General features: G+C 44.1%; 1 protein-coding gene across 7 annotated transcripts; it reads right to left on the bottom strand.

Moving 5' to 3' along the window:
- Positions 1–268: 268 nt before the first annotated feature.
- On the bottom strand, positions 269–6,117 carry LOC100273888 (Pentatricopeptide (PPR) repeat-containing protein-like). 7 transcript variants are annotated; one of them, XR_561730.4, is made up of 6 exons: positions 5,872–6,042; positions 5,689–5,783; positions 3,800–4,193; positions 3,597–3,714; positions 875–3,515; positions 269–782 (listed from the first exon to the last, which is right to left on the bottom strand). XR_561730.4 is itself a non-coding variant. In XM_008669757.4 (5 exons), exon 5 carries the CDS (start codon positions 3,501–3,503, stop codon positions 1,146–1,148), a length of 2,358 nt encoding a protein of 785 aa, XP_008667979.1. In that variant the 5' UTR covers positions 3,504–3,515; positions 3,597–3,714; positions 3,800–4,193; positions 5,689–5,783; positions 5,872–6,042; the 3' UTR covers positions 269–1,145. The 7 variants fall into 7 exon arrangements, 4 of the variants coding, with proteins under 4 accessions (XP_008667979.1, XP_008667986.1, NP_001347412.1 ...); XR_002266990.3 differs by lacking the exon at positions 5,689–5,783 and having other exon boundaries at positions 5,872–6,037; XM_008669757.4 differs by having other exon boundaries at positions 269–3,515.
- Positions 6,118–19,135: the final 13,018 nt, after the last annotated feature.

The raw sequence follows: 19,135 nt of genomic DNA, 5'->3' as shown, positions 1-19,135 counted from the left end.
TGGACCCTAGCAAGGAAATCTACAGATGTTTTGTCCTGGCAACTAACAATTACTATTTCTTAGTTAGTCCTTTATGCCTAGCAAGTAAACGAATAAATGTTGGAATAATTGTGATTATACCCTTCGTTGGCCATGCAATTGTCATTTTCAACTTTGTGATTTTACACCTCTATTTTGAAAACGAAGCTACCGTTTCTCTCCCTCTCAACGTCGTTAGTGAACATCAGAATTAGTGATTAAAAAAATAAAAAATGTGAAAAGAAATGGATGAAAGGTCCAAACTACCCTCCTATTTTGTATGGGTGCAACCTCAACAGGGGTAAATTCACAATTACTTAATATAACGAGGGGTAAAATCACCCTTCGCTACGCCTCGGACGCGGACCACTCGTCACCCTTCGCTCATCCAGATCGAACGAAGGGTACCTGGCGCGAAGGCTCCAAGGATGTCGGTGAAGGCTACACGTTGATCAGTCCAACGTCGGCCCACCAGAAGACGCGCCAGGAGGCCCACTAGTCAGCGTAGCGTGCGGGTGTGTAATCTAGTGCGTGTTGTATGTTGTACGAACGGCACTGTAATTACTCTGTTACATGGAATATCCCCTGGATATAGTTGGTGGCTGGGGGTAGGGTCGTACTTTGAACCACCTACCCCTGAACAGGCTATAAATACCCTCGTCCTGTAGCGGGATGTGACACGCATAACGAGAAGCTATAGTTCCCCACCGTTTGTCTTGGCGTGCACCTGAGCTCTCACCTACTCTCCAAGTGTTTAGGTCCATCTGACAGTGCATCGCATGCGTCAGTGCCCAACAGACCCAATACGAGAAATAATGTAAAGCAGAAATATCAAGCCAAACATGTGCAACCATACCACTGTCTGCTACTTGTGCCTCTCAAACATCTGCCTTGATCCTTGAAGGAACAAAACAATCAGCATGTTCAAACATGATATTTATCTCCTTTTTCTTCATAAGAAGCCGATAGTGTGTATGCGTGTTGGTAAAGGCACTGTGAACTTTGCATTTTCCTTCAAAATGGTTCAGGCTTTCAGAGCATAACAAAATTTTGCTTCATATTGAGATTGAATGGTGGTTCAAGCACATGATAAAGGCACCAATTACATGTGATGCTCTTACACCTGTCTAACACACCTTGCTAACTTGCTCCACTGATTCGATCAAGCTAGAACCAGGAAGTTTTCTCAACCCATTTTCTTTTGCTCTATTCCTTATACTAGCTGATTTATTCCATTGTCCTTTCTGAGCAAATACTTCTGAAATCAAAGCATAAGTACCTGGATTCTGTTGTCCAACCTCAAGGAGCTCATTGCTAATAACCTGCCCAAGCATTGTATTTCCATAAGTTCTGCATGCAGAAAGTAAAGCACAAAGTACACTAGATTTGTCATTTAAGGTAGATAACTTTATGAACTTGTATCCTTCTTCAAGATGTCCCGCTCGACTCATTAAATCAACAAAGCAACCATAATGCTCTTCCTGTGGACGAACTGAATACATTGAGGTCATTGACTGAAAAATATGCAGACCCTCCTTAATTAGACCAGCATGACTGCATGCAGAAAGCACTGAAGAAAATGTTAACCCATCAGGATTAATATTTCCTTCTTCCATCAGCTTAAACATTTCAAGTACCTTAGTATAAAATCCATGCATCCCATAAGCGCTGATCATAGAATTCCATGAATCTAGATCTCTGTGTTCCAAACTCAAGAACAAACTTACTGATAAATCCAACCTGCCACATTTGGCATATGCAGTTATCAAAGAATTCATGGTCTTCGTATCTTTCTCCAACAAGGCACGGTAGACAAAGCAATGAACTTGCTTTACACCTTTCAAATGTCCAAACTCAGAAACAGCCTGAATTGCAGTCATAACAGCGATAGAATCAGGTTTATTGTCGTGTTGTTGCATTAATAATTGAAATAATTCAACTGTTTGACCTCCATGTCCACAGAATAAGCATCCCATCATCATGGTAGTCCATGAAATTAAATTTTTGTTTTCAAATGAAGCAAATACAATCCTTGCTGATGCAATCTTTCCACAACCAGAATACATACGTATGATTTGATTTGCAATGTCGACATTGGAACAAAAACCATGTCTAATTGAAAACCCGTGAATCCACCTCCCTCTAGCAAAATCTTTGTGATCAGCGATAGCTGCAAGCAGACTAAGAATGGTCACAAAATTTGGTGCAACACATTCTGTCACCATTTCTTTGAGCAACGCAATAGCTTCATTGACCATGCCATTTTGGAGATAACCATAGATCATGGCGTTATAGGAGACTGTATCTTTAACCACCAATTGATTAAAGAGACGCTTGGATATCGTAATTCTAGTGCATTTCAAGTATACTTTGATAAGAGCTGTGGCCAAAACTACATCTAGAGGAATAGACCTTCTAATTATGTAGGCATGAACACTGGCAGCATAGCCTGAATTGCATAGCTCAGCACAAGCAGATATCACATTTGCATAGGTTACAGAATCTGGAACTACCTTATGCTCATATAGCATGATATAAAGATAGTGTATTGCATTTCCACTCTGTCCGGTTCGAACAAGACCAGCAAGCATTGCATTCCAGGAAGCCACAGATTGCGCCGAATTTTTCAAGACAGCAGATGCTAATTGGCAAGCTCCACATTGCATGTACATGTGAACAAGGCTGGTCTCTAGAACTTCATCTGAGATACCAATATCTCTCCTTATTGAATAGCAATGTACTGATTTCCCTTCTCTAATTGCTCCCAGATTACCCGCAACTTGCAGTAAGCTAACCAGAGTCACACGATTTACTTCCAAGTTGCTCCACGACATGTCACTAACAATTTTAAATGCATTCCATGAAGTAGAATCCATATTTTCAGAATAACCAGTGATCATCGAGGTGTAAGAAACGATGTCCTTGTCCAGAATCTCTTCAAATGCCTTCTGTGAATCATCCATTCTGGCAAGCTTAGAGTATAACCCAACAAGAGAAGAACCAACAAATTTATCCCTACTGAGGCCAAGCTTTACTGAGTCTGCATGCATTCCTTTGCCCAATAACAAATTCCGAAGTTCAATGCAGCTCTTCAAGCCAAAAGTAACAGTTTTCTCATCTAAGTCAATCTGACGCAACTTCAATCCTCTGTACAAAAGAATAGCTTCCTCAGGATAACCAGCCCTAAAAATGTCAACCATGACTGAATTCCACTCAGCAAGATCATTATTTAAGAAGCCTTGGAAACAAAGTCTTGTCTTGCACAGGACACCTAAACTAGCATAACAAATCAAAATTTCAGAGCCAAGAATAACATCCCTGCCAAGTCCAAGTGTCAGAACACGAGCATGGAGCTTCTTCAGAGACCTCACATCTGTGCAGTTTTGGAACAGTAAAGCAAACTTATCAACATCACTTAGCCTACAACATCTAGAATTCGCACCAACAATAAATCCTGATAGCCTCCTGCATAGCTTCAGCGCCATAATCGTATCGGCCTTTGCAACAACAGGACACCCAGTGTTAGCGGCTCCTACATGAGTGGGGTGTGGGGAAGGAATAACTGAGACAACTCTTACCGCAAAGAGGCTGCGTCGAACCCAGGACCTTTGGCTCAGTGTAAAGGCTTCTCACCACTGTGTCGGGCTTTTGCAGCAACAGTCCTATGCAGATATCTTATTGCTAGCATCCTCATGACTGCACACAGAATGAAACAAGTAATTAGTAACCCTCAAATTGAACATGACGTCTTGTAGCACAACTCCAGTAATAAAGCATTCACCTGAACACAATTAGACGTGAGAGTTGAGACACTGATAGTTAGTGGGCTGAAATATGAAATAGTTAGTGAGTTGAGACACAAAGCTTTTCGTTTGGTTCGTCTGTCAGCTGCTTTGGGAAGTCGGAGTTGCTGGATGCTCTGCATCCTTGCTTGACAACGATGACCTTTAGCAGTTTTATATGCTCTCGTGTGGGGTTGCCGCTGCCTGTGTTTGTTTGGGTACTCTGTGTCGGCGGTGAGTGTGGTGCCGTGTTGATGTCCCAGTCCAACCGGCGAGTTAAGTTGTATGGTGTCGGCGTGTTGATGTCCCAATCCAACCGCCTGTTGTTTGTTTTGTTGTTTAGTCCGATCCGGACCACTTCTTCTTTATTAATATAATCGGCAGCTCTCCTGCCTGGTTCGTTTCAAAAAAAAATGATAGACTAAGATCAATATTAACTTGCACCAAAAAATTAAACAAAATTGACTGATTAAGTAAAGGTTGTAATCTGGTGAGGATCTAGGAGAGGATATGTTGCCTCAAAGTCCAATGAGAGTATGAGACTGCAACTATTGACAACTGAGAACGAAGCAGGGGGCAGGCTCAAAATAGCAGCTTCCTTGACAGCGAGATAATTGGAATAATGCCCACACCAACATGCGGCTTCATTAAAATGCACAACGAGCTGTTGAACTCTCTAAAATGTCCACACCAACAGGATACCTCTCTAATCTCTATAATTCTCAAATTAAAAATATTTATTTAAAAAATTTCACCACTGGCAATGACTGTTTTACACTCCCAGCTCCTTTCCCCAGCGACCAGACCCTTCCTAGCCCTCAGCCCTAGCCACAACCTCTTCCTGGTGGCGGTCCCTTCTCATGCTCCTTCCCTATGCCCTAGCCCCAACCCCTTCCTGGTGGCGGCCCCTTCTCATGCTCCTTCCCTATGCCCTAGCCCCTTCTCGGCAGCACCCCCTTCCCCCCTGCTGACCCAAGGACATGCTTTAAGATATGAAATTGGTTCCATTCAATCAGAAATATATGCATGATAAGGAAACATGGGCATATATCTGATACCTTAAATTTTGTGTTGGGTCTGCCACTGCTTGGCAGGCCAATCACGGTGATAAGAAAGAATGTTGAGTTGGGGCAGTGCCACAGTGGTGGTTTTTCTTCCCTCAGTTTACTGAGGTAGAGCTTAGGGTTCAACCTACACCGTTGGGAAGTTAAGATAATGACCTCTGATGGGATTCAGATATGATCTCGTTGGGATGGCAAAGGAGAGAAGCTTGGACAGTTGACCTTGAGCACTACAGCCCAGGTACCGAGCTACAGGGGGATACAAACTGGGAACACTAGCAATAGGTTTAGGCTGTATTCAGGGTTAAAGTAACCAGGCTAGCTAGCCAGGTAGGATATATTAGCCCAATTTTTGTGTTATACAATGAATCTAGTTAGTCCTAAAAGATATATGTCTAGAAAGGTGGTTAGCTACTGTGTTGGCAGCGAGAAAAACATAATTCAGAATGGCCAACCCAGCTATGGTGAATTGGCTTATCATAATCCTAAACTAGAGGGGAGGCTCTTGACTGCTGGCAACAAAGTGAAATGTTCATCATTGATTGTCGTTAAAGCAAATTATCTTCTGCTCAGTTCAGCCTTCTCGTGTCCAAAATTCAATAAATAAAGCCTGGTTACTTTATCAAATCAGAGGAGGCAATGAGGCATGCACGCATGGAAGTTAAGAAGGAAATGACACAAGGATGATCATATATAATTCATAAGGTTTGCTTCCAGGTTAGGAAGCACACACATCGCCGCCCCTAAACCTAAACTGAACCGTTAATTGTGTTACCGTCTCAATCAGCAAGGAGAGAGAGACGGGTGGATGTAGGCAGAACGTGTACCAGTTTCAGCAAGCCCCACAGCGCGTCGACCCCGGACTTGGAACCGGCGACGGTGCCGCTGCTGGCCGGGGAGGCGCTCGGCCCAATATGCTCGTCTGAAGCAAAGCGGAGCAGGGGCGCAACGGCTGTAAGGGGAAGCGCTCGAATCACAGGAACGGGAGAGATCTCATCTTCGGGACTCACCAGCGGCGGCGGCGGCGGTACGGTTGGAGGGAAGGCAACTCTGCGACCGCCGTCGTCGCAGTTTGGCGCGGTGGGACGAAACGAATCGGCGGGAACAGTGGTTGCGGGGGTGTGCCGGTGTGGTCGGCAGAGATGGCAATGGGCCCGGATCCACGGGGATGAGTTTTTTTTTTCTCATGGGATTTAAACAGACAAAATTATTTCCTGAACGGATAAACGGGAATTCTCCATCCCCATCCCCGCAGCGATCCGTTAGGGCTTGTTCGGTTTAAAAGAGTTTAAGAAAGTTCCTATTTAAATTTGTATAGAAGGAGATTGAATCTCCTTCAGGCCCTGTTCGTTTGTGTCCGATTGCATTTGGAATATCGTTCCACTTAAGGCCTTGTTCGTTTACATCGGATTGCACCCGGAATCGTTCCGGCTAATCAAAGTTTATATAAATTAGAGAAGCAATCCGGTTCGGAATCGTTCCGACCCACCAATCCGACACAAACGAACAAGGCCTAAAGTCTTGTTCGTTTCTATCGGATTGCACCCGAAATAGTTCCAGCTAATCAAAGTTTATATAAATTAGAGAAGCAATCCGGTTAGAAATCGTTCCGACCCACCAATCCGACACAAACGAACAAGTCCTAAACAAAGTTTATATAAATTAGAAAAACAATCCGGTTAGGAATCGTTCCGACCCACCAATCCGACAAAAACGAACAAGGCCTCAATCCCCCTCAATCCACCCCTAATCGAACAAGTCTTTACGCTTTATTTGGGTATAGAGGGATTGAAGTGTATTGAGGTGTATTGAAGAGAATTGAAAGAAAAATTAGTTTATATTACACTTAAATACACCACATACCACCTTCATCCACTCTAATCTGATATTACCCAAACAAGCTATTAGACGTAATATTGTTTTTTTGTACTAGTTAATGATAAAAATAAATAATTATATTTTCAAGAGACCATTTATTGTTATAAATATGCTCATTTTGATGTACATATAATATTATATATATATGACAATATGTATAAGTGATAATATTTTATATTAATAACAAAGTACATATGTTCTAATTATAATTTAAGTGGAGACGGGATCTCCGTCGGAGATTTATCCCCGCAGGGAATAGGGATGGGAAAGAAATATCCTCCACGAGCGTTTGTGGGAATCCCCGCGGGAAATTTTTTTTCTTCACGAGGATGGGGATGGGGAGCTATTGTCCGACAGAAAATTCCTCGTTGCTATCTCTAGTGGTCAGTGGTCGTGTAGTGTCACACCCAGATTTAAGAGATAAACATGGGTGCGTCTCATATATGCGTCCAATAAGAACATCACATATAATGACCAAGTGTATAGAGATAGATGTCACAAAAATTATTACATTGCAGAAGTGTCTTACAAAAATAAATGATAACAATAAAGCGAACTAATAATTATTCCTTGGCGTCATAAAGCTGACTGGGAGACGTCATGTAGACTAGCTCGTACTCCTTGTAGTAGACCTCCTCCTGAGCTATCTGCTCTTCACCTGTGGGGGTCTATATATCGCAAGGGTGAGCTCACAAAAGATCATAGCTCAACAAGTTGTGGGAAATAATGTGCATGAACTCATCAAAGGTGGGAGCTCAGGTGAAGTGTAAGGCTGATCAACAGATAATGGTTAAAGCTGGGTATTGCTTTTAATAAGTTGATCAAATTTTATTAGCAGTTACTAAATGTAATTATATACCAAACCAGAGTAATAATAGATCAAAAATAAAAATAAAATCACAATGCGATGTATATGGCAAGTTAAGTTTAATTTCATAAGTTAATCATGCGAAAGTCATGAGCTGCTCATGACTGTGAGAACAACTAGTATACTAGTTTTACACTCTGCAGAGGTTGCACGTCTTTACCCACAAGTCATGCTACCCATTTGCCAAGAGGTCTAGAAGTCCTATTCATCTCTACCGAGGAGACTGGACAGGCTAGCACTACATGGCCTTTCTAAAGTTCCGTTAGTTTGAGAAAACCCGCTACGGATTCAAGACGAAGGAAGCATAGGAATTCTTTGTCCGGAAAGCTAAACAGACAGTCCGACCCGAGAACCTCCCTATACTCTGCAGTGACGCCTCCCCGCTTGCCCCTTTTAGGTAAGATAGTCTCTCCCTAGCTTTTCTAATTACTTGGCCAAGGGCATCCCATTCCACCCTTGTGGTAGCACTGTATTATCAAGTTAAGCTACATGTTCCAATTAACACCATAGTCTTATCATGAACATTAAAGAATAGAATAACAATAATAAAGTATGATCATGAAGCATATTTATCTTAACACCCAAAGTTGTGATTTTCCAAAGGTTTAGGTGTTTAATATAAAATAAATTAAGTGCATAATTTTAATCTATGTTTTGTAACAAATTAAGGTTACCAGATGATAAACAATATTAATATGAATTTAATGCAACTGGAATGAATCAATTTGGAATTACAACAAAGAAGTTATGAATTTCTTAAGTGCTTAAAATTACTTCGTACATAATATTCATTTTTCAGACCAGATTTTTATTCAAATAAGAAAGATTGGGTTGCGGCTACAAATTCTATGAACTCCAGGGTTTAAATTGCTAATTCCAGGGACCTATCCTATATGATTATCCCCTGAATCTGGATGGCGGGTTGATTTACACATTTGCCAAGGGCTCTTCTACAAGATGGGCTCGGCGAAGGGGTATCCCTGCACAGGAGCCAATGGATCCTAGATCTATGGTCAGGATTAAACTATCGTTATAATGAGTCGGTCTTCAACAGGAACCCTAGGATAAGGTATGCACGACCAAATTTTATGTTGATCAAACCGACGTGGTTCATCGGATCTATCATCAACGCCCAGATTCCTCCGCCCCCGAACTGGTGCCTTGCTTCTAATCTGGGCCATCGACGAGGGATCCGACGGCACCCAAACCCAAGACACGTATGGACGAACAGGGCGGCGGCGTCGCCCATGAGACACGGTGGCGCACCACCGGAGCGGCCCGCACCCGCGACTATGACGACCCACACGCCACCGGGGTGGATGCTACACGTACAAAAGAGAGTGACGAGCACCAACGTGATGGTCATACCAGTGTTCCGAATGGTGGCGAGGTCAGACCATGGTGCAAGGCTCCGCCGCGGCGGAGAGATAGCTCCGACGACGAATTCGCGCACCGCCGACCACCCTCGAACGAGATTGCGCCGTTGCACACGATCAGCTTGTTAGGATTTATGGGCTTGGCCCAATTAAGAAACTCTAATAAATCCCAGGAAAATCTCAAAAGCCCATACAAGAGGATGGCTAGAGGATAGGTGGAACCATTAGCACCATATTGCTAGCTCTAGTGGAGTAGAGCTAGCTTAAATATGGAAGCCACACTCACTCACCAAGTCATGGATGAGAGGAGAGAGTGTGGAGAGCCACACGCGCGCGCGCGCTCGCTCGCCTGGCCTGGCCTGGCCTGGCCTGGCCTGGCCTGGGCGGGGCGGGGCGGGGTGGGGCGAAGGGCGCGGGCGCACGACATGCGCGTGAATGGTCCGCCGAAATCCGGCCCCTCGCCTTGCGGGGGCGCGGCTACCTTTTGCCGTTTGATTTTTTGGTTTCTTGGCTGTTACGCTTATCCTAACCGATCGCTATAAAATCTCAACTGATTGCGAGATTTTCGTGGGCGGATAAGCACGGGGGGTCGCGGACTCGGCCCTATAAAAGGAGCCCGGCAGCCAGCCTCCAAAATATCCCAGTTCGCTTTCGCCTCTCTTCATAGCTGAGCCACCTTTTAGTTCCCTTCGTCCCGACCGCAGAGGTGCATCTGCAATTAGGAGAGCAGGTCTCTGGAACCCTTCGTCTTCTAGATCCTGCACCGGGAGAGGGCGAATAAGGTTTTTGGGAAGCGTCTTCACGCGACTGCTCGTGATCTGCTGACCTCGTCGACCCTGCTGATTTCGCTACTTCGACATCGTCGACCCTGCTGATTCCGGCGCGTGCCATCTATCAGTAAGTCTAATCAGTACGCATCATCTGATTTGGCTTGTTATTTCAGTTCTTCTGATTTGGTCATGATTTATATTCGGAATTTAAACTGGAATTTGTCTAATTATTCAACAATCCAAAAACCTTATTGTACACAATTTCCTAGTTTTTCTATGGCTGCTTTTGCCGACGCGCTGAAGCCAGAAAAGTTTAATGGTATGCACTTTAAGAGATGTCAAGTCAAGGCCACGCTCTGGCTTACTGCTATGAATGTCTTCCATGTTAGTAAAGGCAGACCTGAGGGTCCACTGACTCCTGAACAGGAGAAAGAGTACGACCATGCCAATACTATGTTCACGGGAGCCGTTCTTAGCGCCCTTGTTGACCGTCTGGTTGATGCGAATATGCAGTACACAGACAGGAAAGAGTTGTGGGATGCACTTACTACTAAGTATGGTGCATCAGATGCTGGCAGTGACCTGTATATCATGGAGAGCTTTCATGATTATAAGATGGTTGATAATCGCTCTATTGTAGAGCAAGCTCATGAAATACAGTGTATAGCCAAGGAGCTCGGCCACCTTAAGATAGTCCTTCCTGACCGATTTGTGGCTGGGTGCATTATTGCAAAGTTGCCTTCTACATGGAGGAACTTCGCCACAGCTCTAAAACATAAGAGACAGGAGATATCAGTTGAAAATCTGATAGCGTCTCTGGATGTTGAGGAGAAAGCTCGGGCTAAGGACACGAGATCTAAAGGAGGCGAGGGCAACTCCAGCGCCAACATGGTTCAAAGGAACCACAACAAGGGCAAAGGAAAGCCAAAATCTAACAAGCCCAACAAAACTACCAACTTCAAGAAGAAGAAGAACAAGGCTGAATTGACATGTTTCGCATGTGGCGAGGCGGGTCATTTTGCCAAGGATTGTCCTAATCGAGCGGATCGCCGTGGCAAAAAGGGCAATGTCAACACAGTGGTCGCTAACAATGAGGAAGACAAAGGGTATGGTAATTTACCTTTTATCTTCTCAGTATTTCAATCACCTAGCTGGTGGCTTGATATTGGTGCTAATATAATGTTCATGTGTGTTCTGACATTAACTTGTTCTCTTCTTATCAGGGCGCTCGGGATTCTTCCGTGCTAATGGGGAATGGGTCACATGCTTCTGTTCATGGCACTGGCACGGTGGATCTGAAGTTTACTTCGGGAAAGATCGTGCAGCTGAAGAACGTGCATCATGTCCCTTCTATACACAAGAATCTCGTTAGCGGAACCCTTCTATGTAGAGATGGGTTCAAGGTAGTTTTGGAGTCCAATAAATTAGTTGTGTCCAAGTCTGGACAATTTATTGGTAAAGGCTATGATTGTGGAGGTGATAGTCGCCTAGAGGGGGGGTGAATAGGGCGAAACTGAAATTTACAAATATAAACACAACTACAAGCCGGGTTAGCGTTAGAAATATAAACGAGTCCGCGAGAGAGGGCGCAAAACAAATCGCAAGCGAATAATGAAGTGTGTGACACGCGGATTTGTTTTACCGAGGTTCGGTTCTTTCAAACCTACTCCCCGTTGAGGAGGCCACAAAGGCCGGGTCTCTTTCAACCCTTCCCTCTCTCAAACGGTCCCTCGGACCGAGTGAGCTTCTCTTCTCAAATCAAAGCCGGGAACAAAACTTCCCCGCAAGGGCCACCACACAATTGGTGCCTCTTGCCTTGATTACAATGGAGTTTTGATCACAAGAACAAGTGAGAAAGAAAAGAAGCAATCCAAGCGCAAGAGCTCAAATGAACACGGCAAATCACTCTCACTAGTCACTAGGGTTTTGTGTGGAATTGGAGAGGATTTGATCTCTTTGAATGTGTCTAGAATTGAATGCCTAGCTCTTGTAAGTGGTTGAGAAGTGGGAAAACTTGGATGCAATGAATGGTGGGGTGGTTGGGGTATTTATAGCCCCAACCACCAAAAGTGGCCATTGGGAGGCTGTCTGTTCGATGGCGCACCGGACAGTCCGGTGCACACCGGACAGTCCGGTGCCCCCTGCCACGTCATCACTGCCGTTGGATTCTGACCGTTGGAGCTTCAGACTTGTGGGCCCGCCTGGGTGTCCGGTGCACACCGGACATGTACTGTTTGCTGTCCGGTGTGCCAGCATGGGCGATTCTGACTCCTGCGCGCGCAGAGCGCGCATTAAATGCGCGGCAGAGAGCCGTTGGCGCGGAGATGACCGTTGCTCCGGAGTCGCACCGGACAGTCCGGTGCACACCGGACAGTCCGGTGAATTTTAGCGGACTAGCCGTTGGAGTTTCCCGAAGCAGGCGAGTTCCTGAGGCCGACCTCCTTTGGCGCACCGGACACTGTCCGGTGTACACCAGACAGTCCGGTGAATTATAGCCGAGTCGCCTCAGGGAATTCCCGAAGGTAGCGAGTTTGAGTCTGAGTCCCCCTGGTGCACCGGACATGTCCGGTGGCGCACCGGACAGTCCGGTGCGCCAGACCAGGGGTGCCTTCGGTTGCCCCTCTGCTCCTTTGTTGAATCCAAAACTTGGTCTTTTTATTGGCTGAGTGTGAACCTTTTACACCTGTATAATCTATACACTTGGGCAAACTAGTTAGTCCGATTATTTGTGTTGGGCAATTCAACCACCAAAATTATTTGGGAACTAGGTGTAAGCCTAATTCCCTTTCAATCTCCCCCTTTTTGGTGATTGATGCCAACACAAACCAAAGCAAATATAGAAGTGCATAATTGAACTAGTTTGCATAATGTAAGTGTAAAGGTTGCTTGGAATTGAGCCAATAAAACTACTTACAAGATATGCATGGAATGTTTCTTTCTTATTTAACATTTTGGACCACGTTTGCACCACATGTTTTGTTTTTGCAAATTCTTTTGTAAATCCATTTCAAAGATCTTTTGCAAATAGTCAAAGGTAAATGAATAAGAGTTTGCAAAGCATTTTCAAGATTTGAAATTTTCTCCCCTCGTTTCAAATGCTTTTCCTTTGACTTAACAAAACTCCCCCTAAATGAGATACTCCTCTTAGTGTTCAAGAGGGTTTTGATATACCATTTTTGAAATACTACTTTCTCCCCCTTTTGAACACAATAGGATACCAATTGAAAAATACTTTTGGAAAGTACTAAGTTTTTGAAATGGGTGGTGGTGCGGTCCTTTTGCTTTGGGCTCATTTCTCCCCCTTTTTGGCATGAATCGCCAAAAACGAAATCATTAGAGCCCTTTGAAGTGCTTTTCTTCCCCTTTGGTCATAAATAAATGAGTTAAGATTATACCAAAGACGAAGTCCTTTTCTTTAATGCTCATTTCTCCCCAAAGAATAGAGAGTTGCTTGGAGTGATGGCGAAGTATGAGTTACGTAGTGGAAGCCTTTGTCTTCGCCGAAGACTCCAATTTCCTTTCAATACACTTATGACTTGGTTTGAAATAGACTTGAGAACACATTAGTCAGAGCATATGAAAGAGATATGATCAAAGGTATATCAAAGAGCTATGTGTGCAATCTAGCAAAAGAAATTGCGCGAATCAAGAATATTGAGCTCATGCCTAAGTTTGGTAAAAGTTTGTTCATCAAGAGGCTTGGTAAAGATATCGGCTAATTGATCTTTAGTGTTAATATAAGAAATCTCGATATCTCCCTTTTGTTGGTGATCCCTAAGAAAATGATACCGAATGGCTATGTGCTTAGTGCGGCTATGCTCGACGGGGTTGTCGGCCATTTTGATTGCACTCTCATTATCACATAGCAAAGGGACTTTGGTTAATTTGTAACCGTAGTCCCGCAGGGTTTGCCTCATCCAAAGCAATTGCGCGCAACAATGGCCTGCGGCAATGTACTCGGCTTCGGCGGTGGAAAGAGCGACGGAATTTTGCTTCTTTGAAGCCCAAGACACCAAGGATCTTCCCAAGAACTGGCAAGTCCCCGATGTGCTCTTCCTATTAATTTTGCACCCCGCCCAATCGGCATCCGAATAACCAATTAAATCAAAAGTGGATCCCCGAGGGTACCAAAGCCCAAACTTAGGAGTATAAGCCAAATATCTCAAGATTCGTTTTACGGCCGTAAGGTGGGATTCCTTAGGGTCGGATTGGAATCTTGCACACATGCATACGGAAAGCATAATGTCCGGTCGAGATGCACATAAATAAAGCAATGAACCAATCATCGACCGGTATACCTTTTGATCCACGGACTTACCTCCCGTGTCGAGGTCGAGATGTCCATTTGTTCCCATGGGTGTCTTGATGGGCTTGGCATCCTTCATTCCAAACTTGCTTAGAATGTCTTGAGTATACTTTGTTTGGCTAATGAAGGTGCCCTCTTGGAGTTGCTTGACTTGGAATCCTAGAAAATATTTCAACTCCCCCATCATAGACATCTCGAACTTCTTTGTCATGATCCTACTAAATTCTTCACATGTAGATTCGTTAGTAGACCCAAATATAATATCATCAACATAAATTTGGCATACGAACAAATCATTGTCAAGAGTTTTAGTAAAGAGTGTAGGATCGGCTTTTCCGACTTTGAAGCCATTAGCAATAAGGAAATCTCTAAGGCATTCATACCATGCTCTTGGGGCTTGCTTGAGCCCATAGAGCGCCTTAGAGAGCCTATAGACATGGTTAGGATACTCACTGTCTTCAAAGCTGGAAGGTTGCTCAACATAGACCTCTTCCTTGATTGGTCCATTGAGGAAGGCACTTTTCACGTCCATTTGATAAAGCTTAAAGCCATGGTAAGTAGCATAGGCCAATAATATGCGAATTGACTCAAGCCTAGCTACGGGTGCATAGGTTTCACCGAAATCCAAACCTTCGACTTGGGAATATCCCTTGGCCACAAGTCGTGCTTTGTTCCTTGTCACCACACCATGCTCATCTTGCTTGTTACGGAAGACCCATTTGGTTCCTACAACATTTTGGTTAGGACGTGGAACTAAATGCCATACCTCATTTCTAGTGAAGTTGTTGAGCTCCTCTTGCATTGCCACCACCCAATCCGAATCTTGGAGAGCTTCCTCTACCCTGTGTGGCTCAATAGAGGAAACAAAAGAGTAATGTTCACAAAAATGAGCAACCCGAGATCTAGTAGTTACCCCCTTATGAATGTCGCCGAGGATAGTGTCGACGGGGTGATCTCGTTGGATTGCTTGGTGGACTCTTGGGTGTGGCGGCCTTTGCTCTTCATCCTCCTTGTCTTGATTATTTGCATCTCCCCCTTGATCATTGCCGTCATCTTGAGGTGGCTCATTTGCTTGATCTTCTACTTCATCAACTTGAGCTTCATCCTCATTTTGAGTCGGTGGAGATGCTAGCGTGGAGGAGGATGGTTGATCTTGTGCATGTGGAGGCTCTTCGGATTCCTTAGGACACACATCCCCAATGGACATGTTCCTTAGCGCTATGCATGGAGCCTGTTCTTCACCTATCTCATCAAGATCAACTTGCTCTACTTGAGAGCCGTTAGTTTCATCAAACACAACGTCACATGAGACTTCAACTAGTCCGGTGGACTTGTTAAAGACCCTATATGCCCTTGTGTTTGAGTCATAACCAAGAAAAAAACCTTCTACAGTCTTAGGAGCGAATTTAGATTTTCTACCTCTTTTAACAAGAATAAAGCATTTGCTACCAAAGACTCTAAAATATGAAATGTTGGGCTTTTTACCGGTTAGGAGTTCATATGATGTCTTCTTGAGGATTCGGTGAAGATATAACCGGTTGATGGCGTAGCAGGCGGTGTTGACCGCTTCAGCCCAAAACCGGTTCGGTGTCTTGTACTCATCAAGCATGGTTCTTGCCATGTCCAATAGAGTTCGATTCTTCCTCTCCACTACACCATTTTGTTGAGGCGTGTAGGGAGAAGAGAACTCATGCTTGATGCCCTCCTCCTCAAGGAAGCCTTCGATTTGAGAGTTCTTGAACTCCGTCCCGTTGTCGCTTCTTATTTTCTTGATCCTTAAGCCGAACTCATTTTGAGCCCGTCTCAAGAATCCCTTTAAGGTCTCTTGGGTTTGAGATTTTTCCTGTAAAAGGAATACCCAAGCGAAGCGAGAATAATCATCCACTATTACAAGACAGTACTTACTCCCGCCGATGCTTATGTAAGCAATCGGGCCGAATAGATCCATGTGGAGTAGCTCAAGCGGCCTGTCGGTCGTCATGATGTTCTTGTGTGGATGTTGGGTTCCAACTTGCTTCCCGGCTTGACATGCGCTACAAATCCTGTCTTTCTCAAAATGAACATTTGTTAATCCTAAAATGTGTTCTCCCTTTAGAAGCTTGTGAAGATTCTTCATCCCAACATGGGCTAGTCGGTGGTGCCAGAGCCAACCCATGTTAGTCTTAGCAATTAAGCAAGTGTCGAGTTCAGCTCTATCAAAATCTACTAAGTACAGCTGACCCTCTAACACTCCCTTAAATGCTATTGAATCATCACTTCTTCTAAAGACAGTGACACCTACATCAGTGAATAGACAGTTGTAGCCCATTTGACATAATTGGGATACGGAAAGCAAATTGTAATCTAAAGAATCTACAAGAAAAACATTGGAAATGGTATGGTCAGGTGATATAGCAATTTTACCCAATCCTTTGACCAAACCTTGATTTCCATCCCCGAATGTGATAGCTCGTTGGGGATCTTGGTTTTTCTCATATGAGGAGAACATCCTTTTCTCCCCGGTCATGTGGTTTGTGCACCCGCTGTCGAGTATCCAACTTGAGCCCCCGGATGCATAAACCTACAAAACAAATTTAGTTCTTGACTTTAGGTACCCAAACTGTTTTGGGTCCTTTGGCATTAGAAACAAGAACTTTGGGTACCCAAACACAAGTCTTTGACCCCTTGTGTTTGCCCCCAACAAACTTGGCAATGACCTTGCCGGATTTGTTAGTCAAAACATAGGATGCATCAAAAGTTTTAAATGAAATGCTATGTTCATTTGATGCATTAGGAATTTTCTTCTTAGGCAACTTAGCATGGGTTGGTTGCCTAGAACTAGATGTCTCACCCTTATACATAAAAGCATGATTAGGGCCAGAGTGAGACTTCCTAGAATGAATTTTCCTAATTTTGTTCTCGGGATAACCGGCAGGGTACAAAATGTAGCCCTCGTTATCCTGAGGCATGGGAGCCTTGCCCTTAACAAAGTTAGACAAGTTCTTAGGAGGGGCATTAAGTTTGACATTGTCTCCCTTTTGGAAGCCAATGCCATCCTTGATGCCAGGGCGTCTCCCATTATAGAGCATACTTCTAGCAAATTTAAATTTTTCATTTTCTAAGTTATGCTCGGCAATTTTAGCATCTAGTTTTGCTATGTGATCATTTTGGTGTTTAATTAACGACATGTGATCATGAATAGCATTAACATCAATATCTCTACATCTAGTGCAAATAGAAACATGCTCAACATTAGATGTAGAGGGTTTGCAAGATTTAAGTTCTACAACCTTAGCATGCAACATTTCATTCTTAGTTCTAAGGTCGGAAATGGTAGCATTGCAAAAATCAAAATCTTTAGCCTTAGCAATCAAATTTTCATTCTCTAATCTAAGGCTAGCAAGAGAAATGTTTAATTCTTCAATCCTAGCAAGCAAATCATCATTATTATCTCTAGGATTGAGAATTGAAACATTACAAACATGAGAATCAACCTTAGCATTTAAACTAGCATTTTCATTTCTAAGGTTGTCAATCATCTCACGGCAAGTGCTTAGCTCACTAGACAATTTTTCACAATTTTCAACTTGTAGAGAGTAAGCATTTTTAACCTTAACATGTTTTTTATTTTCCTTGATTAGGAAGTCCTCTTGGGAGTCCAAGAGATCATCCTTCTCATGGATGGCACTAATTAGTTCATTTAATTTCTCCTTTTGTTCCATGTTAAGGTTGGCAAAAAGAGTTCGCAAATTATCTTCCTCACCACTAGCATTATCATCACTAGAAGACTCATATTTAGTGGAGAAGTTGGATTTAACCTTCGTCTTTTTGCCGTCCTTTGCCATGAGGCACTTGTGGCCGACGTTGGGGAAGAGGAGTCCCTTGGTGACGGCGATGTTGGCGGCGTCCTCGTCGTCGGAGGAGTCGCTTGAGCTTTCGTCGGAGTCCCACTCCCGACAAACATGGGCATCACCGCCCTTCTTGTTGTAGTACCTCTTCTTCTCCTTTCGCCTCCCCTTCTTGTCGTCACCTCGGTCACTGTCACTAGATATAGGACATTTAGCAATAAAATGACCAGGCTTACCACACTTGTAGCAAACCTTCTTGGAGCGGGATTTGTAATCCTTCCCCCTCCTTTGCTTGAGGATTTGGAGGAAGCTCTTGATGACGAGCGCCATTTCCTCATTGTCAAGCTTGGAGGCATCTATTGGTTGTCGACTTGGTGTAGACTCCTCCTTCTTCTCCTCCGTTGCCTTGAATGCAACGGGTTGAGCTTCGGATGTGGTGGCATCATCAAGCTCGTTGATTTTCCTCGAGCCTTCGATCATGCACTCAAAACTCACAAAATTCCCGATAACTTCCTCGGGGGTCATTTTAGTATATCTAGGATTACCACGGATTAATTGAACTTGAGTAGGGTTAAGGAAAATAAGAGATCTTAGAATAACCTTAACCATCTCGTGGTCATCCCACTTTACGCTCCCGAGGTTGCGCACTTGATTCACCAAGGTCTTGAGCCGGTTGTACATGTGTTGTGGCTCCTCCCCTTTGCGAAGCCGGAACCGACCGAGCTCTCCCTCGATCGTTTCCCGCTTGGTGATCTTGGTGAGCTCGTCTCCCTCGTGCGCGGTTTTGAGCACATCCCAAATCTCCTTGGCGCTCTTCAACCCTTGTACTTTGTTATACTCTTCTCTACTTAGAGAGGCGAGGAGTATTGTTGTTGCTTGAGAGTTGAAGTGCTCGATTTGGGCCACCTCATCCTCATCATAGTCCTCATCCCCTACTGACGGTACCTGTGCACCAAACTCAACAACATCCCATATGCTTTTGTGGAGCGAGGTTAGATGAAATCGCATTAAATCGCTCCACCTAGCGTAATCTTCACCATCAAACGTTGGTGGTTTGCCTAATGGGACGGAAAGTAAAGGTGTATGTTTGGAAATGCGAGGGTAGTGTAGGGGGATCTTACTATACTTCTTGCGCTCTTGGCGCTTAGAAGTGACGGAGGGCGCATCGGAGTCAGAGGTCGATGTTGATGAAGTGTCGGTCTCGTAGTAGACCACTTTCCTCATCCTCTTGTGCTTGTCGCCTTTCCGA

The sequence above is a fragment of the Zea mays genome, chromosome 1 (genome assembly GCF_902167145.1).
Source record: "Zea mays cultivar B73 chromosome 1, Zm-B73-REFERENCE-NAM-5.0, whole genome shotgun sequence".
In the NCBI taxonomy this organism is placed as follows: Eukaryota; Viridiplantae; Streptophyta; class Magnoliopsida; order Poales; family Poaceae; genus Zea; species Zea mays.
The sequence above is the reverse complement of the archived record's forward strand: the minus strand, read 5'-3'. Positions and strand labels throughout refer to the sequence as shown.